The sequence below is a fragment of the Eleutherodactylus coqui genome, chromosome 11 (assembly GCF_035609145.1).
Source record: "Eleutherodactylus coqui strain aEleCoq1 chromosome 11, aEleCoq1.hap1, whole genome shotgun sequence".
Taxonomy (NCBI): domain Eukaryota; kingdom Metazoa; phylum Chordata; class Amphibia; order Anura; family Eleutherodactylidae; genus Eleutherodactylus; species Eleutherodactylus coqui.
This window is the reverse complement of record NC_089847.1, coordinates 53,881,680-53,906,158: the sequence shown is the minus strand read 5'-3', so window position 1 is coordinate 53,906,158 and position 24,479 is coordinate 53,881,680. Positions and strand designations below refer to the sequence as shown.

The following is a 24,479-nucleotide window of genomic DNA, read 5'->3' as shown; positions in this document are numbered from 1 at the left end:
GGATCCGATCCATCAGAGCAGCTGAATCTTTAACTTTTATTGCACTTTTATTTACTTTTTTGCGATCGGCGCTATCCATTGCATAGCGCCGATCGCAATGCCGGGGGGGGCTCCGAACAGCCCGGGATGACAGCTCCATGCTGTCAGCTACCTGCGGACACCGACAGCATGGAGCTGTCACGTCCACAGCCCGAGGGGCATTATTCTCTGCAGGAAGCATGTTTTTACGTCCTCAGAGAATAAGGCCCACTTCGGGAGGACGTAAAAACACTATGGGCTGGTCGTTAAGGGGTTAAAATGCTTTTCAACGTTTTCTCTGATAAAGGTCATCACGTTTTATAAAGCATCAATAAGATATCTGAACCGCCCTCTCCTGTGAAATGTACTATGCACTAGTTAAATAACAACAAAAAGTCTGTTTCCTCCTCTTCCTTTTTTAATAAACTTAAGAACACATTTACCCCCCCACCCCCACGGTTTAAAAACCAAAATAAAAGAACAAAACCAAATAAGCAAATAAATGAAAACGGAATTTGAATTGGTTTGTCCAGGGGCTACGAATCATAATCTTCCTCCTCGTCACAGCCAGCAGGCAGCGATGGAGCTGGCATAGCGGGCAGAGCAGCATGTGCCGAGGGCATGACTGGTACAGACTGAAAATGTAGGAAGGATGGAGCTGGAGGAGTACTGCAGAAGAGAACAGAATCAACAGAAGAACAATAAAAAATGTGCCAAAAGAGACTAATTGAAACAGAAACTCCCAAGTGCTTTAAGACGTACTTTAAAAGATGTAACCAATAATTGTTAAAAATGCAAGTAACTCTGTAGAGCTCTGAAGTCTGAAACAAAGATATCTAAATATGTGTTCAACGGACATCAAATGCTAGTTTTCCAAGTTTTAGACTGAGACACATGCAAATGGCAAATCTAAAGTCATATCAAGTTGAATCTTTGTATGCAAGATTGTGGACTTTACTGACAATTAATTTTGGGTATTTAAGAATATGCAGCCTTCTATAAAGTTTTCCTATTTTTCTCTTGAATTTTAAAGTGCAACTAAACAAAAAAACCTAAGTGACATGTTAGAAGTATGGATAGGAAGGGGAAGCAGCCATGGAAACCTCCACCGACTGTTAAAAAGAACAGGCAGAATCGCTCGCTCAGCGCTGTGCCTATTCGGCTGTCATCACCGAGTGGTGTGCAGACTCCATACACTTTCCAGGCACTGGCAGAACAGCACTCAGCTGAGTGCATCTGCTAACTTGTTTTAGCAATCAATGGGGATCTCAGATCCCAAATCCCCACCGAACAAACCATGAGATGTCCGAAGTAATGTTAGATTTTACTTACACTTTAAGAATGTAGCAGGTTTTACAGGATCCCATTTCAGCATGCATTCATATCATAACATGAATGAAACGATCATTATTTCACAACAGCTTGATTTCTCATTGTTTTTGGTTCATTACAGAAACACAAAATAATTGTGCCAAGTTTAAAATTTAACTCCTATGCACAGGATAAGGGATGTCCAAATCTGTGGGGTCTGACTGCTAGGACCCTAATGATCATGAGAATGGGTGTCCCATAAGTGAAGAGTTTCGCATTCCATTTATACTACAGATTTTCAGATCACAATACATAAATTACCTTTGAAATGAGGCTTGTGATTGAATACTTGCAGCTGTAGCAGGACACATTTCTTCTTCCCCTTCTGTCTCGGAGCCTTCAGAATCCTCCTGTTAATATCAAACATTTGGTTTACTTGGAGTATCATTTATTAGGCTGTATTTTACACAGCCAATTGCAATATAGATCCGAGAAAAATCAGACCATTCTCTCACTCATTTACCTGTCATTCTACACGATTTTCAAGTGTGTGCGATCCATTTTGCACAAAAAAGTGCATTATGCATCAGGTGCACTTGTGATTTTCATAAGCTTGAAAAATCACAAGTGGTTAAAATAGTTAAAACAGAAAAGAAAATCTCACTGACATGCGAGTGTGGTGTAGTTTTTTTTGGCTTCCATATGAATTAGTAGGCGATTCTTGCAGTGGAATTGCCCCAAAACCGAGTGCGAGATTGAAAAAAATTGCACCATCTGGGTTAGTGAAAAAGTAAAAGAAAAAAAAAAAAATGAAGAATACTAATGTGATTTACCTAATTGAAAATAATTGGTTCTATTCATGTGCGAGGTCTGTCAGTCTCGTGACGCACGTGGAAATTAGCCCGTGTAAATATAGCGTTAAAGAGGTTTTCCGAGCCATTTATACTGATGTGTAGAGGCCCGCTCCGGTAATTGCGAGCACAGCTGCCTTTAAAATCAATGAGAGCTGTGCCTGCAAATGCCAGCACTGGCCACTACACAGGGGATAGAGCCATCAGCTTCCACTTCATTCCCTGTGGAAAAGCCTATTTAAGGATGGATTCACATGCAGCATTTCATTGCTTTTTCAGTGTTTTTTTTCTTTATGTTCATATATTTCTTTAAAGTCTATAGCAAAACATTGAAAAGTCTGCAGTTTTTTGGGTCAGTGTTCCCCTCTCCCTAATTTTCCCCATCAAAACGGCTCTTTTACTCACGTTTTTCCCCATATGGTTCTCTGTACGACTTAAACTTCAGAATACTGTCTATATTTTAAAAAAGTGCGTATAGAAAAAAAAAATAAAACCTAAACCGCATGACATGCTTTTTAACCCCTTAATGACGCGGCCCTTTTTCTTTTTCCATTTTCGTTTTTTCCTCCCCCCTTTAAAAAAATTGTAACTCCTTTATTTATCCATCGACGTCGCTGTATGAGGGCTTTTTTTTTGCAGGACGAGTTGTATTTTTCAATGGTGCTATTTAAAGTACCATATAATGTACTGAAAAACTTTTAAAAAATTCTAAGTGGAGTAAAATGAAAAAAACCCCGAAATTTCGCCATCTTTTAGTGCGTCTTGCTTCTACGGCGCACAAACGGCAACAAAAACGACATAACTTTATTCTATGGGTCGGTACGATTACTACGATACCAAACTTGTATAGTTTTATTTTTACTATACTCCTCTTTTTTTTTTTCAAAGACATTACATTTTTTTCAATTATTTTCTGCGGTCATTTTTGTGTGCGCAATAACTTTTTTATTTTTCCATCGACGTAGTTAAGCAAGGACTCATTTTTTGCGTAATTTCCTGTAGTTTCTTATAGTACCATTTTGGAATATATATGACTTTTTGATCGCTTTTTATTGCGTTTTTCTGGGAGACAGGGTAACTAAAAAAGTGCATTTCTGGCGTTTTTTTTCTTCGGACAACGTTCACCGTGCGGGAAAAATAATGCGCTACTTTGATAGTTCGGACGTTTACAGACACGGCGATACCAAATACATATTTTTAATTTATTATTTAGATTTTTTAATAATAGATATGACAAAAGGGGGGTGATTTAAACTTTCACAACTTTTTTTTTTTCTATTAAAGAAAACTTTGATTTTTTTTTTTACATTACTTTGAAGTCCCCCTGGGGGACTTTAAGATGCAATGCTTTGATCGCTCCTGCAGTATGATGTAATGCTATAGCATTACGTCATACTGCTTTTTGACAGGCAGTCTATTAGGTCCCCGGCTGCCATGACACCTGCACGGCTCCCCCGATCTCACCGCGGGGGGGGGGGGGGGGCCGTGCGGGACCCCGAACATCGTTTGGGGCATTTAAATGGTTAATAGCCGCGATCGGCTGCGCACGGCTATTGCCTGCGGGTGTCAGCTGTCATAAACAGCTGACGCCCGCACTGTATGAAGAGAGGTTGCCACGCAACCTCTCTTCATACATACCCCGCGGCTCCATGACGTACCGGTACGTCATTGGTCGTGAAGGGGTTAAACAATTAAAGGGGTTGTCAGAGTTGTAACATTGATCGAACACCAAGCTCTGCTATTGGCTGCAGCCAACCATGACGCAAATATAGGTGCAAAAAAATAAATAAAAATAAAACAAAAATGTAGGGGTGTGTGAAGGCCTACTAAAGAGTTCTGAGAAAATAGTTTGCTTAAAGAAACATATGCTCACCTCTTGCTCAGAGTCTGTTTCTGATTGCTTTTTATCTTTTCCTTTCATATTTGTACCGCCATTTTTTCGACTGCTTCCTGGTTTTCGACCCCTTAGTATATATAATGTATATAAAGGTAAATCAATGTATATGGTTAAAATACAATGTAATTGCAAAAACACAAATTGTTAAAAGCCAATCACCAGAATGTTACCTACCCACCCCATGTAAAATTATTGGGCTAATTACTACCCGCCATGTTAAGCCGTCACCTCTTTTAGGCCGCTTTCACATGGCGGAATCCGATGTGAATTCTTCAATGCGGATTCTGCTTCTACAAAAGTCAGAAGAAATCCACTACTAAGACACAAATTTCTGTTGCAGGTTTAGGCCTATGAAGGAGCAGAACTGATGTGTGGAATTTCTGAAGCAGATCCACGTTAAGTGACATGTCACTTCTTAACGCGGACTCACTTTGGAAATTCCACACGCAGATTTTATCCATTCACAGGGCTAAATTTGGATGTGAAGTATTTGCAAAAAATCATGGCTTAACTGTGGATTTCTGCTGCAGTTTTCAGAGGCGGAAGAGTTTACATGGCATTCCGCCGAATGAACATATCCTTATGCTGCCCTGTGATAACAGTATACAGTAATGAGAGGCACGTTGTTTACAGCAATATGTCAGCCTGTCTCATGTATCTGTGAAGCAGTTTGTCAGAAACATATTTTATCAGTAGCAACCATACTGAGGACTGCACAAAGTAATCCTTGACACTCATGAAGTGCAGGCTAGCCCTGGCGACCTCACTCTCCAATCAGCGACTGACAGCTGCCCATTACTGTGTATAGAGAAACAGCTATCAATCAGTGGATGGAGGGTGGGCTGGGCTAGCCTGCACCTTCTGAATATTGATTACTTCCTTTAGCCTTCTGTATGCGTGCTGCTACTGACAAAATGTACATTTCTGACAAACTGTTTTACAAAAACATAAGACAGACATACAACTGCAATCACCATGTCTGTCATTACTGCTGCCCTCAGAGAGAGGAGCATAAAGATGGTGACAGAATCCCTTTAATTTACTTGTTGACTTCCAAGGCGATGCATTCACCTGCTCACAGTGATGTAGGCACAATTGGTGGTGTGTAGTGATAGAGAACTGCTTATTTCAGTTCCCTGACACTTAAAATCCCTGAAGACAGAACTCATCTACTCCCAAACACAGAACCAGCTGCTACTATATTCAGACAGGGAATCTCTGTAAGGTTATTAAAGATAACTAGATTGACACAATGTTTGCTCCGCAAACTTAAAATGAGTTCATTCACATTTGCGATGTTTTCCGGCATGGCACCACGTTGCAATGCTATGCAGGGAAAACAAAAAGAAAATCGCAGCACGTGCTTTCTTTTTGCGATATCACCCATTGTCTTCAATTGGGCCAGCGACAGCAGTGCTGGTCCCATTGAAAACAATGGGAGAGCATCGCAATCCCCTGCTGCAGCTTTAACAGTCGCACGGGGAATTCCTTTAGCTCCGGAGGGATGCGAGGCTGTTTCTGTGTGAAAATTCCTCGCACCCAGGGGTTTCTACATGGATTGCGAGGGTGATATTGGGCTGTGATTCACAGCCCGGTATCGCCCTCGCTATTGTAAAGGAGCCCTGACTTTGCCTAGCGGCGCTGTTAGCTGAAGCACAACAGTGCTGCTAGACTTAACATAAGAACTTTGACCTGGCCTGACAGGTCACGCCATGCATGAAACTCAAATTTTAGGATTTTACAGCAGTGGTGAGGATGTCACAAATCTAATGACACCAAAATCATCCACCAAAAGTCATGCAAAGGGATCAAAGTGCAGTGCAAGAAAAAGCCTGTAGGCTTTTTTCTATTAAATGTAACAAAAAACAAAAACCCATCATCACTTCTAACAAATACATTATATGTGCAGGTAAGCCATGGATGTGACAGTACAAGAAAGAAAACGTTATTTTATTTTGCGGTTTGTACACAAAAGTTCTGCAATTTTATTCAGATATTAAAATGTGTACGAGTGCTATTGCCACGTGTTTTTGCCTTATTAGTCTTATCAGTCTGATTTAACCGTCAAAAGGGTTTTGAGGGTTAAACCAAGAAGTAAAACAAAAGCCCTAAAATACCTTCAGTCATGAATGAGTAAAATGACCTACTAAGGCATCTCATTATCACAGGGCAGAATTACAATGAAAGCTTCCTCTTCCTGGGACTTCTACACATATCGCAGAACAGTCTACAACACTGTCATATTCGAGGTGCAACCCAGACATGATGACTGCTTACATAGTCATGCATGAAAAAGAAAAGAAAAAAAAAATGGGAAGGGGGAGGGGGTGAGAGTTTCTACCTTCGGGAGCCCCTATCCCCTTCTGTGTGATTGTCTTCATTTTCTCCTTGCATATCTGGGACTGTGGCAACGAGATCCTTTAGGAAGTCAAATTGCTGCTCAAGCTCTATACATTGTTTCCTGTGAAGAATGAATAGGGTTATAGCGAGTAAATACAAAATCAGCAGTAATGACTACTTCTGAACAAACCCTTTCCAAACAGATTGGCAGAACTATACAGAGAAAGTTCCTCTATCAATATTAATTATAATTAACAAGATATTGATAGAAGTTTTTATAATACAAGTCATTATGGGACTATAGATTGCATAGTACTATATACAATAAGCAGCAGCCGGAGTCCCAGTTTTGTAGTTTGAGGTGCTGGAAACAGCAGATTTTGGCAATAATCGCCCCGTGTACATGTAGCCACCAACAGGGCACAGAGTGAGAAAAATTGCTCACCTGCAAAAGCTGTTTGGTTTTTATAAAAACTGAAAACCAACAATTATTGGCCTGTGTATTGGCCTGTGTAAACAGGAGCCGCTCAGTCTTTGGCTGGATTCACACAGGGCGGATTTGCCGCGGTTCTGCCGCAGCAGATCCGCCCGCGGCAAAACCGCCCGCGGCCGCTAATCTCAAGATTAGCCAGCCATGTGGACGAGGTCTCTCAGAAACCTCGTCCACACGGGACGGCTAATCGGCTGCGGTAAATCCGGTTGAAGCCGCGGTTTCAAAAGAAGTAGCATGTCTGTTTACAGTCGGTTTTTTGTTTATTTATGTTACGGCCGCGCTCTCCTCTATGGGAGCGCCGGCCGCAACGGAAAAGCATGCGGCCGGACCGCTTCAAAGCCGCCGTGGCTTAAACCGCGGCGGTTCTCCCGGCGGAAATCTCTCGGTTTTTGCTGCGGCCAAACCGCGAGATTTCCGACGAAAATACGCCCCGTGTGAACCCAGCCTTTGAGTGACTTCTGTTTACAATGTATGGAGGGGGGCGTCTGGAACGATCCTCGGCCCGCGATGCCTCTCTTCATTGAGTGACTATCGTTCCTATGTAAAGCACAGAAGCAATAGTCAGGCGGCTGTCGGGCACTTATGTGTCAGACAGTCGTTCTCTGTAGAAGGATCTTTGGTTAAGGAACAAAACTCACAGATGTGAAGTTGTCATGGTCTTTGCACTTCGAGACTGTGTCACCTGACAAGCTTTCTTCAGCAGCGACTCAAGGAATAGCTCTAGTGCACGGGCTATCAGAATGTCAAGGAGTTTAATATTGAATTAGCAGATATTTGTGCATGTGATTGGGGGTGGAGGGGCGCAAACAGTCTGTGCTTATGATTCTACTAGGAGGGCCCTCTGGATGGCACTATTCTTGTATGTAGTGGCAGTATTATAGTATATTCTTGTATTCAGAAGGAGGTGTTATAATAGTTATATGCAGAGAACAGCATTATAATATTAAAAAATAAACAAGATATATCTCCATCCAGTTTAGCCTATTACTCTGCAATGTTCAAAGAAAGGCAACCTCCCCACTTCTTCACGGCAAAGTCAATTTTCCTCGCTTTAGAAAAAAAAACAAAACAATCTTTCCCTTCCAAATCTACACATCAGAATAACTCCCTGGAACAACAACCCTTCTGAGGTGAGCTAGTGACCTTAGCATCTAATATTTTTGCACTCAAGAAAATGTGTTATATTCTTGTACACAGTGACGGTATTATACTGTAGTCCAGGAGTGTCAAACTCATTTTCACCAAGGGCCACATCAGGCTTATGGTGACCTTCAAAGGGCCGATTGTAAGGCCACCTGCAGACGGCCGGGTCGGATCCCGCTGTGAGAATTCTCGCAGCAAGACCTGACCCGAGCCGAGCCCCTGCAGGAACCAGCGCGGCACTCACCTGCTCCCGCGGCTCCGGCTCTAAGATGTGCTGGCTGCCCCGCACAGTAATAGAGCATGCTGCAATTTGTTTTCTGTGCGAGATTTCGCGCAGACAAATCGCAGCCGTCTGCATAGGATTGCGTTTTCTAACGCAATCCTATGGCAGCTTCCACAGGCGGAAATTCTGCGGGAAATCCCGCTGCGGAATTTCGGCCCGTGTGCAGGAGGCCTAAGACAGTACGGTAAGGGCTCGTTCACTCAAGCGTATTTGTGTACAGAATATGCACTGAATAGAAGCCATTGATGTCAATGAGTCATTCACATGATGTATATTTTCACACACAATGACCTATTTTGTTGCATACTGCGCACCCCAATAGGCCATTGAAGTGAATGGGCCGCCAAATACGTGGTGAATGTGCAGGAAACCTACGTATTCAATGCATATTTGCGCACCATTTCAATGGGCCACCGGCGTTCCTTTTTACGTACGCAAATATACAGGCATAAGCGATTTTCGATTGGGGAAATATGCAGCGTATTTGTCCGACCGAAATACAATTCCACCCGTGCGAACGAGCCCTAATAGTGACCCTGATAGTGGCCCCAGTAAAAATAACGACTCCCAAAGTGGCCCAATTAGTAATATTAACCCCCATAGCAACGTTATAATTATAAGCCCCCCCCCCAGCAATAATAATAATAATAATAAGTACTGTCAGTAATAAGCCCCCCCCCCAGTAATAAGCAGCACCCCCCACCCCCCAGTAATAAGCAGCATCCCTCACCCCCAGTAATAAGCAGCACCCCCCCACCCTAGTAATAAGCAGCACCCCCCCCCACCCCAGTAATAAGCAGCACCCCCCTCCCCAGTAATAAGCAGCACCCCCCCCCAACCCATAGCTCTTCCTTCCTGTCAGCGTTGCTCCCTCTCTGCTTGCCCTGAGCCCGGATGCACACTGACGTCAGTGTGCGCGCCTGGCACACTTCCTCCCCGAGTCCTCTCCAGCGGAACTGATGAGCAGAGGACTCGGAGGAGGAGGATCCGGGCTGCACACTGACGTCAGTGTGCACCGGGATCAGCGGTAAGAGCGCGATTACCAGCGGGAAGCTGCGGCACCCCAGCTGGTAATCGCTTCAGTGATGAGCGGAGTCGGCACACCGCGGGCCACATAACATGAGGCAGCGGGCAGAATTCGGCCCGCGGCCCTTGTGTGTGACACATGTGCTCTAGTCTAACCTCGCTAGTACAACCAATATTTGCAGTATTGCAGTAGAAAGAGAGGAATCTAAAGAAGGAGAGAAACTCCAGCACTTCAGATATTAAATCTTATTTATAACATTATATATGTATTTAAATTTGGTGCTTACAAGTTTTGGCTTTAAGGGCTCCTAGGTAAACTGTTTTTTAGTCTGGAGCGCAGTTTTTTTAGGATTTGCTTTCAAAAAGATATTAGGCTAAATGTAAAATGTAAAAGGGAAGTAGCCCAATCATTGTGCAAGTTGTACTAAAATCAGACATATTAAAAATAAACATTCAAATTAAAGCGATATTCTCACCTTGTCCCTACCTGGCTGAGATGAGAAACCCTGATCTCCCCATCACCTCGCTGGGCGTTACAAAAACAGCTGAAGTGGCAGCCAAATGCCTGTTCCGTAACTCCCATTCACTTCAATGTGAGTTACGGACAGGACATTAAGCCAGGCTCACACCACCTTATGGTAAAATGCAGCGTCTTACCGGGGTGTTGAAAGGCGTATTGCAGTGTTTTTTTACCTGGGCATGACATCGTATCTCACACACAAACACTGTCATGCACTGGCTTTCAAAATTTTTTTTCACTTTTCTTCTATTGTCTCCCAGCGAGGTTGTATAAAAACACGGCACATATGCAATGCAATTGCGTACGTACAGCATTTTCATACGTACCCACAGAGAACAAAAGAGCTCCATCATGTGTAATACACGGTAAAATAGAACATGCTGCATTCTTTTAGATGTGTGGATTATACACAATGAATACACGCAAGTGAGTGGATTAATGAAAAATCAATGTACTTTCATTGATCTCATTCATCGCGTAATAAGCAATTAAATTACGCTTGTGTGAGCCTGGCCTTAGGGTGCCACCTTGGCTGTTTCGGTAGCGTCTGGCGAGGTAGTCAGGAAACCAGTTTCTTATCTCAGGCAGGAAGAAACAAAATGGGAATACCCCATTAAGCAAAATCGATTTTTAGAATTTCCAAGCACACACTGAAAAGGATACAAATTATGACAGGAACAGCTGCCGCAACTTTGCCAATTTCTTCATCAGTCTGCATAATCTTCTTAATTCTTGCCTATATATTAAAAAAAAGCAATTCAGACTTTTTTAAATTAACAAAAAGATTTCATTAGCTTCATTTTTCCAACAATCACAAAATTAACTACGTACATCTATATGGTAGAACATTTACATAGAAGAGATAACATGGGAAGAATGGGAAATTTAAAGTGAAAGGGGCTTTCAAAGCGTAAAGGGCAATTAAGTTTGTAAAAAAATAAAAGGTTGGCCAGTATTTGTCGCCTGGTGCTGAAAAACGCTCATGCAAAATGTCACTCAAATCAGACCAGAACTGTGCATTTGTTTACGACACAAACAGATTGTGCGAATGAATAAATATATTATATATATATATCCTGGGTACCAGATGCAGAGCACATGCAATACAAAATGGGACCTTTTAAGAAAAGAGGGTATCAGAATGTATGAATAAATACGTGTAAGCACACAGATGCTGATTAATGCTGTGAATGTATTAGTCATATATACATTCGCAGCATTACGGGAGGTGGCGAGTTCTCCTTAAATGGAACTGTTCAAACAAAGGCTGGACAAATATCTGTCTGGGATGATTAGTGATCCTGCATTGAGCAGGGGGTTGGACCCAATGACCCTAGAGGTCCCTTCCAACTCCACCGTTCTATGACATATTATACTGCTGAGGTAAAATGAAAGCTGCGCTGTGATAGGTTGCTATAGTCAACAGCTTTTACTCCTCTTAGTGCTGAGGTAAAATTAAAGCTGTGCTGTGATTGGTTGCTATTGGCAACAGATTTTAATCCTCGGTTGCTCCACGTTTTCCTGTCTGGGGACATCTCATTTCCTGAAACACAAATTGCCAGCGCTCAGTATGACTCTTCTAGTAGGAATTACTTGTTGGAAATAACCAGAAATACTAAATAGAGTACATAGAATGCATTGGTAAAAGCATATTTGGGGGTTGCTGTATTAAAATTCAAGGAAAGGCAAAAAAAATGCAAATACTGTTGCTGAGACAATAACATTTTTAAGCCTCTAACCTTCTCCGGGTCGGGATTACACGGTGTGCAAAATTTCATGTTAATTGGTCGTACAGTTTGTAACAAACAAACAGATATTGACAAACATATAGAAGAGGACTGTGTTGGACGCCCAACAGTTGTTCCAGCAATTATCGCTCGTGCTTTCACACAGGAACGATGATTGCTTTGTAAATGGAAGCAAGGTGGGTTACAGATCGCTCCTGGTTGCCCACCACTTACACACGCAGATCTTCATTTAATTTTTATGCCTGCACAAACCAATTGGCGAATGATTTATCGCTACTTGTTGAGTCACTGGCATTTATACAAGATTATCGTTTTTAGCCTTAAGGTTCGTTCACATGAGAGTATGCGTACAACGCTGTGAGTCTCCCGCAGCTTGTACGCATTACAGCCCATACACTCTGCCGGCAGATACCGCGTACGGGCTGCGATTGGCACAGTGTGATTTTTATTTTTTATTTTCCAAATTCCATGCGTGGATGCATATCGAGACGCTGCCCATACACAATGCATGCCTGTGGAGAGCGTTTCATACGTAGCCCATTCGAAAACTGCATATTATATGTGGAGAAGTAGAGCATGTTGGGATTTATTTCTCCTCATTATTTCATATTGATACACAGTGCCCACACACAGGTGTAAATGGAAGAATGAAAGTCCATTGACGCGTTGGTCGCTGACGGGTCACAGTGTCTGATTCGGCCGCAAGATCTCACAGTCGGAATCTGACTCTGCCGTGCGCATTCAGCCCAAGTAAGACTTAACATACGGACATACCCCTCCCACTTTCTGGTTCCCACGGTCTCTTCTGAAGAGATTGTAATCTTGTAAATTCACCGCCCAAACGTATTTATCATCAAGCCATGTGTCCGTTATTCCTACTATGTCGCAATTTTCTTCAGACACTCTTGCTTCAAGCTCACCCACTTTACTGATCAGACTTCTTGCATTCATTGCCATACAATTTATTTGGTTGTAGTTATTCTTTATATTCATTTTGCTACTTATGCTTCTATTAGCTGTTCTATGAGTTCTATCTGCACTAACCCCACCCCACGCTCGACCCTCGATTCCAATACTTTGTCCCAGGTCACTGTCTACACTGTCTTCCCCCTATTACAAAAAGAGGAATCTCGCAGCGGAATCAGACCTTGTGCCAGACGGTGATCCCCGCGTACCTGTCACTTGTCTTCTTCTCTGGGAAGCGGATATGCAGGGTGGCACGCCGCCACACATGCACAGTGCAGAGAACAACACAACGGCGGTGATGCAGATCCGCAACGAATCGCCACGGGATGGACAGCTTCCATTGACTGCAATGGAAGCCATCCGTGCGAAGCTCGCACTAGAATAGGGCATGCTGCGATCCCCTGTCCCCCCCGGATGGAAAATAGCAGATGGTTTCTGCTCATGAGCATAGAAATGCATTTTGCATAGGATGTCTATGGGACAGCATTTATTGTGGGATTCGAAGGTGAATGCTCCCTCCGGATCACGAAGTGCAAATACGCCCATGTGCATTGGATCTTAATGCCGAGGCTTCGTGAAGATACAGGTGTAGGAGATGAATATGTGGAATCTCTGTGGGTAGAAATACAGAGGGAAAAATAACTAAATTCTCATAGGGGTTTTCTATAGACCACCAAGGAGAGACTAAAAGAAGACTGAAAATGTATTAATGGGCAAATAAAAAAGGTGCCAAACCACAATGAAGTAATTATTATGGGAGACTTTAATTATCCAGATATAATGTGGGAAGACGAAAACTGCGATTCTCACAAGGGTGATAAGTTCTCGAGAACAATAAAGACAACTACCTTACCCAACTTGTACTGAAGCCAACTAGAGGGAGGGCCACTCTGGACTTATTAACTAAAAAAAACTGACAGAATCACGGGGGTGCAGGTGGAGGGACACTTGGGAAATAGTGACCACGATAGAATTAATTTTCAGCTGTCATTCAATAAGAAGCCTCATCAGGGAGCGACAAAAAAACTAAACTTTAGTAAAGCAAAATTCGAGCAGCTCAGACCTACTATCGGTAACATTAAGTGGAACAGAATCCTCAAAAACAACAGTACAGGTAACAAATGGGAGAAGTTTAAAAACTTCCTAATTACCTCATGTGAGCAGTTGATACCCTTTAAAAATAAAAGAACTACAAGTAAAAGGAAACCAATATGGCTCAACAAGACTGTAAGGGGAGCAGTAAGCGAAAAGAAAGTTTAAATTATTAAAACAAGAAGGCAGCGAAAAAGTGCTAAAGACATACAGGGCTAAAAACAAATTATGTAAGGAAAAGATAAAAACTGCAAAGAAGGAAGCAGGAAGGAACTGATTGCCAAAGTGTATTTACAAAGGAAAAAGAAATGTTACACGGGATGCAGGGGGTTAAAATAACCCACCTCCCCTCCCAATATATCACCTGCCTAACTCAGGAGTAAGTGCAGAGCTGGTTAAAAAAATATATTTAAAAAAATTGACAAATCGCTTGGCCCAGATGGAATACATCCATGGGTTCTAAGGGAACTAAGTGACGTGATAGACAAACCACTATTTCTTATATTTAGGGACACTATCGAGACCGGGGTTGTACCACTGGATTGAAGCATTGCCAATGTGGTTCCAATATACAAAAAGGGGTCTAAAAGACAGCCTGAAAACTACAGGCCAGTAAGTCTCACTTCAATAATTGGAAAAATATTCAAGGGGTTTTTGAGAGATGCCATCCTGGAATGACTCCAGGAAAACCAGAGTATAACTTCTCATCACCATGGGTTCACGAAGGGTCGATCATATCAGACCAATTTGATCAACTTCTACAATGAAGCAAATTCTAGGCTGGACCTGGGAGTCTATTGATCGCATATATCTGGATTTCTCTAAAGCATTTGACACCGTGCCGCAAAATGGGTTTATATATAAAATGAGACAACTCGGTCTGGGCAAAAACTGGCTCAGAGATAGAAAACAGAGGATGGTAATAAATGGTTCGTACTCTGATTGGACCACCATCGCTAGCGGGGTGCCACAGGGTTCAGTATTAGGTCCCATTCTGTTCAATATATTTATCAATAACCTGATAGTGGGACTGAAAGGCAAAGGTGATCAGCAGCACTTAACCAGCAAAAGCTGTGAGAGGGAAAAACTACTTTGTGCGCGCCCACCTGGATGCCGGACTTCAGGCATCCACCGCAAAATGTAGTCAATAAAGAAAGGAAGGACAGCACATAGGAATGAAAAAGACTCTTCTTACCAAAAGAACTTCATAAATGGTTCTTCAATCATAGTCTTTCTGTGTGGACTATGATTAAAGAACTATTTATGAAGTTCTTTTGGTAAGAAGAGTCTCTTTCATTCCTATGTGCTGCCCTTCCTTTCTTTACGGATAGAGGGACTGCACAATAAAATATTGATATTTGCAGATGATACAAAATTATACAAGGTAATTAATACAAAGGAGGACAATGTACGGCTACAAACGAACCTAGATAAGCTGGGGGCTTGGGCAGAAAAATGGCAAATGAAGTTCAATGTTGATAAATGTAAGGTTATGCACATGGGCAGGAGAAACGGATGTCACCAATACACACTAAATGGGGTACTGCTAGGGAAAAGTCAGATGTAAAAAGACCTGGGGGTACTAGTGGATTGTATATTTAACTGGAGTAACCAATGCCAATCAGCTGCTGCAAAAGCAAATAAAATCTTGTGGTGCATTAAAAGAGGCATAGGGGCAAGAACATTATCCTTCCACTATATAAGGCACTTGTCAGGCCTCACATAGAATACTGTGTACAGTTCTGGATATCAAAAATTGGGATTATTCACCCTGGAAAAAAAGATGGCTAAGGGACGACGAAATAACTATGTATAAATACATGAGGGGACAATACAAGGATCTCTCCCATGAGCTGTTTATACCCAGGTCTGTGAAGGTAACAAGAGGGCATCCGCTACGTTTAGAGGAAAGAAGGTTTCATCACCAACACAGAAGGGGGTTCTTTACTGTAAGAGCAGTGAGACTGTGGAACTCTCTCGTGGTAATGGCAAAATCAATGGAGGAGTTTAAGAGGGGCTAGATATGTTTCTAGAGCACTACGATATTACAGGATATAGACATTGAATAACCAACAAGGTTGTTAATTCGGGTCTCGGAGTCAGGTAGGAACTATCAAAACGTTGAACCGGAAATTATTCTGACTGCCATTATGGAATCGGGAAGGAATTTTTCAGTCAGCGGAAAAAAAAAAAAAAAAAAAAGGATATAAAAAAAAAAAAAAAAAAAAAATTGCTCTGTATATCACGGAAATAATAAAAATAGCATAAATAATTTTGTTAGTGGAAGAAAAAAAAAATAAATAGGGCAGTAAAACCCCTAAAACACCCTGGTCCTTAAGGAGTTAAATGTTGAGGAGTACGTAGTTATCACTTGAGATTTATGAACAGGGTTTGATCTACATGGTCAGAATAAGCACCATATTTCCCCTTGAAGCAATGCTTCTAACTTCTATAGATCTGATTCTACAGAAAGGAAATCTACAATGTTTACACTAAGACCGGCTTCACAAGAGCAAGAAAATCGTGCAAGATTAGTCTGTTGCGAGACGCACAAATCCTGCACAATTATGAACCCCGTTCTTTTGAATGGGGTCAGGCATTGCACTGCAGGAAACAAATCACGCCATGCCCTACCTTTGTGCGTGCTCTTGCATCACATCTGCCATTGTTTTCATCTGGAGCGGCTGCATCATCGCACTCGGTGCTGTGCGCACGCGATGCAAGGTCTCCAACTGAAAACAATGGGGGAGCCTTTGCAAAGACAGCCTCGACAGAGGATCACTTCTTTCCCCAAATGATGTGTGGCGGTTTAAAGCAAAAATGCCTTGTATCCACAGGGAAAATGCATGTTGACAAGCGCATTATCGGGCTGCGATTCAAGTTCCGATATTGCACTCACCCGTGTGAAGTTAGATGTAGGTAAACTGCAAATCAGGGAAAAGGTGTGTTGTGTATAAACATATGAACAGGCCCTGTGTGCACAAAAAGCTACAGTACAATGCAGACACGCGTGCAAATCAACCTCGTTCATAGCGCAAATACATTACGCTGAAGCATGCGCATTTGCGCATACGCTCATGTGAAGGAGCCCTTAAGAAAATGTCCTGTCCCTGGATTACTCTTTCAAATTATACCAGGTAGCAGCAGCCCACTTAGCATGCATGAGAAGTTGAAAATTAGATTACAAAAAAACCCAGAGAAGACCCAAAATATACAGATTAAAAGCCCTTTTACATGCAAAGATAATCTTTCAAACGACTGAAAGTGTCCATTTACACGGGACAAATGTCGAGCAAATGATGCCTGACACTCGTCCCTGCTTGTCCTCGCTCCCATGATGTCACACGGGAGCTAGCAGAGCTGGCTCGCTCACAGGGGGGTGGGGCAGTGCAGGAGATTTCTCTCTCCTCGCTCCCCTTCCCCTCTCCATTCACTTAACCCTTTCCAATCCACTGTCTGACCTCTAAAGACATTATGATTTAAGGCTTTACAGCTCTGATGTTGGAAGACATCCGTAGGGGTTCTCTTACTGTATATTGCCAGCCTCTCTGCTGTCGGAGCCTATCCAGCGTGTCACCTCATGCAGTACTGGCTTTAGCCAGCAGATAGCGCCATTGTATAACGGCGGAAAAGGAGTAAGCCCCCTAGGAAATACAAATTGGATTGGAAAGGGTTAATACAGCGGACATTCAGTACTGAACGGTCACTATTTACACTGAACAATGAGCTCATAGTCCATCGTTTATGCTGAATAAACTATGAGCTTCATTGTAAATTAAATAAATGGACAGGGGCAGGGGAGCGAGAGGAGAGTAGTCTCCTGCACTGCCACACACCCCTGCTGGCCGCCCAGTGAGCGAGCCAGCTCTGCTAGGTCCTGTGCAAAAGCACGGGAGCAAGGAAACACAAGGACAAGTATCGTTTTAACGACATTTGTCCTGTGTAAATGGGCCGAAAGATTTAGCGATCTATTACAATAAAGTGTTAATGGCCAATAACACTTTATCATCTTCATTTGCATGTAAAAGGACCTCTATGAGAGGTTTGCAGAGCCCAGCATGTTTAAACACGCCCAGCTGTGCAAACAGCTACCAGAACATTCTATTGTTCTCCTTGTGGCTAGTGTAAGCAGGCCGCGAGGAGAACAATCTGCAGTCTATGAAAAGATGAGTGAAATAAATTCAAATGGAAAGTAGTTGCGGAGTCTTTCAGTGGCTGAATGATGGATTTTAAGTGAACTGAATCCATCGTTCAAACAAAAACTGTACGACACCCGCGTTTACCTGTAACGATGATTGCCCATTTTCGTTTGTTTGGACGAATTTTGAGCGATAATCGTTCCGTGTAAAAGGGCCTTAAGACTAGATTTCTGGCTGTAAGAGCTCTTTTACACTAAACGATAATAGTTTAAATTCTCATTGGATTGCAGGAACCTAAAGAATAATCATTCAATGTATAAAGGCCGGTAGCCACTGAATGACAAACAATAATTTGTTCAACATTCATTTTCTGCAGGCATAAAAACTGAATGACGATCGGCCTGTGTGAACGGGCAACCTTTCATCTATGAACAACTGCCGATTACTGTGAATGGAGGCGGGCAGCCAGAGGTCACTCCACCTCCATTCACTGAGCAGCCCTTGCTCACATCTTGCTCACCTCTAAGAGAACTGCCTAGGTTTGCGCAGCGAGCAGACCAGCCTGCTCCTTACACCTGTGGCTCACTACATTGATACTTAGGCCTCGTTCAAAGCGAGCGACAAAGTCGCGCAATTTTGTTGCGTTAAATCGCGTGTTCCTTTAGCCCATGCTTTCCAATGGGTTAATTCACACGTGCGATGTTTTGGAGCACGCAACATCCCAACGCAAAAACCTCGCGCCTCCCGCGATATGCACGCGACTCGTGAGGTTTTGTAGCCCATGTTTCCCTATGGAGCCTTCTTCTCTTCCATTGAAGTGAATGGAAGCTATCCGATCCGTGGCCCTTCCAGAATTGCATTGCGGAAAGGCCACAGGATCCGTGTCAATGCCTAGCGACAGCGCAGAATTATCTGTATTGCGCATATGCACTGGCCGGCACATTCGCAGCACAGATAACAAGAATCTGGACAGGTACGCAGAGGTCACCAGGTCGGATTCGGCAGCGAGATCCTATATGCGGAATCTGAACCTGGCCGTGTGATTTGCTGCAGAATGAGAGCAGTGGGAGAACTCTGCGATTCCCTGCCGCGGCTATGACAACCGCGGCGGGGGATTCCCTTCATCCTTTAAGTTACACGAGGCTGTTTTCACATGAAACCATCTCGCATCCAAGGGGCCTTCACATGGTGGGAAGCGGAGTTTACAGCCCCGTATCACGCTCGCCCATGTGAGGTTAGCCTCAAAGTGACCTTCCATTCTTGGGGTTGGGAGGGCTTTATGATATTATGTGACAAGCGTTCTGCCACCAGTTCCTGGGCCCTCCTTCCGTCCCCCAAGATGGCTACAACTCTTCGCTGACTACCCAGTGCATCAGTATTCTGAAACACTTCATGTGGCTATCAGACTGGCCAGTTCTGGTCACAACAGCAGGTGTTCTGCATTGGTAGTGGTCAGGAAATGTATCGAGAGACCGCAGAAGGGGCCAGACACAAATAAGTTCATCAGGTGAAAATACTCCTCCCCCGGTCTCAGGACAAATGTTGTATAACTGCGATTTGCATATTGCTGATGTACGTGTATGGGTAGCGTATCGCCCACTCAGAAGAAAACTCGCAAGCATCCCTCTGTATCCCCATCTGGAATTCCAGCTTTTCTACCTGGTCTCCAAGCAACATGCAGGCGAATTGCGTACACAGCTTCATAGACCTCAATCCACTCTAAAATAAAGAAAGCTGCTATTTTTCTTCCGCTTGCGGTATACACAATTCGTACTCGCATATTACTGCGGATCATCCATGCAGACAGCGATCGCGGAATCCGCAATTCACATCTGCTTATGTAATATGGTAATATTGTATGTTAGGGTGAAGAGAGACAACATCCCTCCAGTTCAGCCTGTTTCCACTCCCTTGTTGATCCAGAGGAAGGTAAAAAACAACAGACAGAAGCCAATTTAGCCCATTTGGGGGGAAAAAAATTCCTCCCTGACTCCATAATGACAGTCAGGATAATCCCTGGAACAACGTTTGAAAGTTCCTCTCTGACGCCAAGACCCGGATCAACAACTGCGCTGGTTATTTAATGTATACCCTGTACTATCATGGCGCTCTAGAAAGGCATCTAGGCCTCAGTGTGGTTTCACATCTGCGCTGGGGATTCCGCTTTTCTGCTCCGTCTGGGGAGCAGGAAATTGAAATCTCTACATCGGACAACGCCGTCTCTGGACGGAACCAAGTAGTGCCGGGCGGACCCCACCGACTATAATGGGGTCCGAAGAAAAAGTGCCACATCCGTGATAGAACCTCCAGCCGGAGATTCTGATGCAGATGTGAAACCACCGTAATCCAAAGAGGAGCTGCTGAGCATAGCACTGGACACACTAGGGGGCGCCAAACTGATTAACAATTACATCTAGAAAATCAGCGTTATTTTTCTTCAATAAAATGACTAATTGAAAAAAAAAAAAGTTTTGATGTAACAGAGAAACGTGATAAGAGCCCGTCCACAGCGTCACGTGCCAAAAATCTGTACATGTACCTTAAAAAAAAGTGTAGAGTCCCATGCACCAAGTACATGCTTACATTATAGAAGCGTGTGCGCCATATACGTTTAATACGCTTTAATCTGACATGAAAAGTTATACATTTCTACTGTAATCCTTATTAGGCGTTGCAATTCAATAAGGAAACGCTGGGTGTTCTGGGTCTTCCGTGGTGGGGTGCGCGCCGACTGCTCGGAAAAATTACGCAAACTCATACATTTCCACATTAACTGCAAAAAAAGGGGATGTTTTTATTTGCAGTTTTTTTGTGGGCCAGAAAGGCGCAATATCCCACACTTTTCGGTCCCACAAGCAGCACGGCTCGGCTGAGCGCCTGCATGTAAGCCACTGTGCTCTATGGGGCCACGAAAAGTATCTTTCAATCCTTCTCTTGAAGTAAAAACGTGTGCGTTTCCCATAGGACAGTGTGAACGAGCCCAACCTGCGAGGCAACCAGTGCTGTGGAAGCCGACCTACAACTAGTGAGCACAACACAGCCGCAGCTCGGCCAATGGAACCGAAACAGATAAAGTCAGCAGAGAAGACGGAGAAGGCAAGCGGCACTGCGAGACTCCAGGCAACAAGAAACCCTGCGCGGCAATGCAGAAGGGACGGCTACAGCGTGCAGTCCCAACACGCGCACTACACGGTCAGAAACCCCGTGAAAGACTCCAGCAGATGCCCGTGCTAGCGGTATCAGGAAAACGCACGCCTGAACAGGGGCAGACTAGAACTAGGCCACAAACCCACCGGCGGGAAACGAGCGTTGTACTTCTTCTTCTTGCTCGGCATCGTGAAGTAGGAGGACTGTGACCCACCGGGGCAGCAAGAAAGGAGAACAATTCTCAGATCTCAACGGCTGAGAATACTGTCAATCTATGTCCGCCAAAAGCTGTTTAATAAAGTTCGTTGTATTCTTAAAAAATACTTCCTGGTGAGCTGTTTGTAAAGTAGGTGTTTAACAATAAAGTTATTTGGAGAAAAAAAAAGAGGCTGCGATCTTGATTACATAAAGTAGGAGGGACGCTGGTGTGCGGCAGTGAACCTCGGCTCTCTATAGTAGACGGACTAGACGGACTCATAGCCTCTCTATAGTAAATGCAGCGATCATTCAGTGGTAGAGGCCGGTCACTGCTCATGTGCAGCGGCTTCAGCTTACTGATTACTAAGTAATACGCTTTGTTATTGGGATCTTGCTTGTTAATAAAGTTTTAAAATGACACGCGCCTTGTAGCCCTGCCCCCAAACATGGCTGCTGTTGTCTAGGCAACTAGGCCTAGAACAGGAAGTTTAGGACTGGTGATACCGGAGCCCTGCCACTAGTGTGTAACTTCCATCCTGCAGGCTACGTGTTCTTGATGGTTTTGGCGGCATCTAGTTCACTCTGGTTCGTAGGAGGGAGGATATCTCAGAAGGTAAAAGTGCAGTCAGTGAGGTTGCTGCTCACCTCCCCATCTTGTAATGTGCACCGTGTTTATTATTGCTCTATGGCTGCAGATTTTATACATTTAACCCCTTAGTGATGGCCAACACACCTATTGACTGCCCTAAATGATGGTCGTTAAGGGCTCCTGCCCACAGTTGTCTATTTGCTGCGGAATCTGCAGCGGGTGTCTGCACCGCCGATCCACATCAAATGGCGCCCGTAGCATGCTATGGGAAATTGATTCTTCCTCCACACTTGCCGAAACCAATTGTGGTTTCCACAAGCAGAGGAAAAATCACAGCATGCTCTGTATTCTGCGCATTCCGCACGGACGACTTCCCATGAAGTCAAGCGATGACACGGGAAAAGCAGTAGTTAAGAAAAAAAATCTACTGCATATGTCCGACAGTTCGCTGTACAGACCATCCACAGCACGGATGTAAACTACAAGTACCAGGTACGCGCGGACGCCGCTGCTTCCAGGGCCAGATTCCATGTGCAAGAGCCCTAAACCTACATCTACATCTTTTTAAGGTGGGGGCGTGGCTGACTATTATTATCAGTCTAATAGGCATAGTACAATGCACTACATAAGTAATGCAGTGTACTATCCTAGCGCTCAAATGATCACATCTTGTCCCCTCGAGGGATTAAAAAATTGTGTGGAAAAAAATGTAATTAAGAAATCTAGTTTAAAAGTAACCTTTTTTTTTCTTCTCACAAAAAACCTCTTAAATTGATATAATACCCCCAAAATCTTAAAAAGAATGAATACGATAGCGCCTTGGAACCGAAGAAGATATGCGATTTTCCCAGGGAGGTACTTGCAGTTCCTCACACGATCCACCTCGGTGGAGAGCCGCATATAAGGGAAAAAGTAAAACTTTTAACACATACCTATGGTTATTAGGAGCGCAACAGCATTCCTCTATTTACTAATGAGGGACCATGGGACACACCCTGTACCTGCTGGAATACACAGCATGGGGTCTCGTGTGACGATACACACATCACTCAGCGGCAGGACATACTTCATTTGGAAAGCAGTAGCGTTCCAGCATCCATTAATGTGAGACCACGTGATGTAGCCCGAGCATCTCTGAACATAGCATATGGTATCACGTGTGATGCCACATACGTCATCCAACAGCGCTGGCTGGACCATGCAGCACGCCTAATACGTCATTTGGAGCGCATTTTGTGTTCCACAGCTTTCAGGCTGGACTCGCATGTGACGCCACATGTCACCTGGGGGCGCTGGCGGGACGACGGTTGTCACATGAACAGTTCCTCTAATGTAAGTTCTCTATACATGGTTGTCTTTTTGTCCATGTTTTATATGTGCTTGATTATTGTTGTTTTTCTTTTATTTGCCTCCCAAAAAAGTTAATAAAAGGGCTCATTCACAAAGGCATACGTGTACCACAGCGTTGTTCTCAGCACAGAGATCGCGTACGGGCCGCGATTGTCCACTCGCAGTTCAAACGCAGGTGTGAATGGAAGAATGAAAGTCCATAGCCTTCATTGCCTCCATTCAGTGCATGTTACACACGGGAAATACGCGGTGACAATATACCCGTGTGAGTGAGCCCAAAAGCAGATAAAAGGTTGTTTGTATCCCAACATGGTACCAATAAAAACTACAACTCCTCCTACAGAACCCAAGACCTCACAGAGCTCCATTACCGGAATAATTAAAATGTTACGGGTCTTAGAATGCGGACATTCAGTTATTTTTCTTTAAAAAGGTGTTTTTTATTGTGCCACAGTAGTAAAAAAAAATCTATATAACATTGATATCGCAGTAATTGTGCGGATCCAGATAAGAAAGTAATCCAGTTATTTTTACAGGATGGTGAATACCGTAAAAACAAAACGCAGAAAACAATGGCGGGATTTCTGTTTTTGCTTTCCTTCTCCCTTTCAAAAATGTAATAAGTTATACATCTATTATAGGTACCCCAGATTGGTGCCATTAAGAAGTACAACTAGTCCCACAAAAAAAACCTCCATATTATGGCAATGGCAACAAGCTATGGCTCTTGCAATGTGAGAACGAAAAACGCTTGGTCCTTAAGGCACAAAGTCATACTAGTCACTAAGGGGTTAATGCAAAAAAAAATTGCAAATCACACTAAGGCTGGGTTCCCACTGGGCGAAATTGCTGCAGAATGTCCGTACGGACTTTCTGCATGGAAATTCCGCCCACAGCTTTTTATCTTAGGATAAAGCAGCAAAGTGGAAGAGATTTGTAAAAATCTCGTCCACATGCTGCGGCCTATCCATTGCAGCCAAGTCGCATTGAAATTGACATGCCACGTGGAATTCTAAGACGTGGCATGTCAATTCTTTCCCCACTTCCGCAGCGGCCGCTCTCCTCTATGGGGAGAGATGGTAGAAGCGGAATGCAGGCGGCGAAGCCGCTTCGAAATCCGCGGCGAAAGGTATTTTCGTGCGGTCATTCTGCGCAGTCATTCCACGGGATTTCTGTCTCGTCTGACCCCAGCCTTACGCCTACTTCACACTGGCAAGAGCGCTATGGGGCTGTGAATATTGCCCCCACATTGCACTCCCCACCATGTGAAAACCCTGTGGATGCAAAGTGTTTTCATGTGAAAACAGCCTCGTATCACTGTGGGGATGGAGGAAATCCCTGCGGCTGTCACAGCCGCGGCAGAGGATC

General features: G+C 43.7%; 2 protein-coding genes across 2 annotated transcripts in view; one reads left to right on the top strand and one right to left on the bottom strand.

Moving 5' to 3' along the window:
* Positions 1 to 302: 302 nt before the first annotated feature.
* Positions 303 to 21,288, bottom strand: DRAP1 (DR1 associated protein 1). Its single transcript, XM_066584112.1, has 7 exons — positions 21,121 to 21,288; positions 10,546 to 10,618; positions 7,549 to 7,642; positions 6,419 to 6,538; positions 4,054 to 4,144; positions 1,651 to 1,739; positions 303 to 687 (listed from the first exon to the last, which is right to left on the bottom strand). Exons 1-7 carry the CDS (start codon positions 21,160 to 21,162, stop codon positions 555 to 557), a joined length of 642 nt encoding a protein of 213 aa, XP_066440209.1. The 5' UTR covers positions 21,163 to 21,288; the 3' UTR covers positions 303 to 554.
* Positions 21,289 to 21,640: 352 nt separating this feature from the next.
* The window catches only part of C11H11orf68 (chromosome 11 C11orf68 homolog), a 37,846-nt gene continuing 35,007 nt past the window's right edge, over positions 21,641 to 24,479 (top strand). Inside the window, exon 1 of the mRNA XM_066584111.1 lies at positions 21,641 to 21,785. The gene's annotated coding sequence lies outside the window, so the exon portion shown is untranslated. The remainder of the gene's footprint in view (positions 21,786 to 24,479) is intronic.

What these genes read in the sequence shown, in the direction of transcription:
- DRAP1 (XM_066584112.1), bottom strand. Translation starts at nt 21,162, where the DNA reads ATGCCGAGCAAGAAGAAGAAGTACAACGCTCGTTTCCCGCCG. An exon ending in AGCTGTTCCTGTCATAATTT is followed by an intron (nt 7,643 to 10,545) that starts GTATCCTTTTCA and finishes ACATTCTGATAG; the next exon opens with CCCGTGCACTAGAGCTATTC. An exon ending in ACCATGACAACTTCACATCT is followed by an intron (nt 6,539 to 7,548) that starts GTGAGTTTTGTT and finishes CATTCTTCACAG; the next exon opens with GAAACAATGTATAGAGCTTG.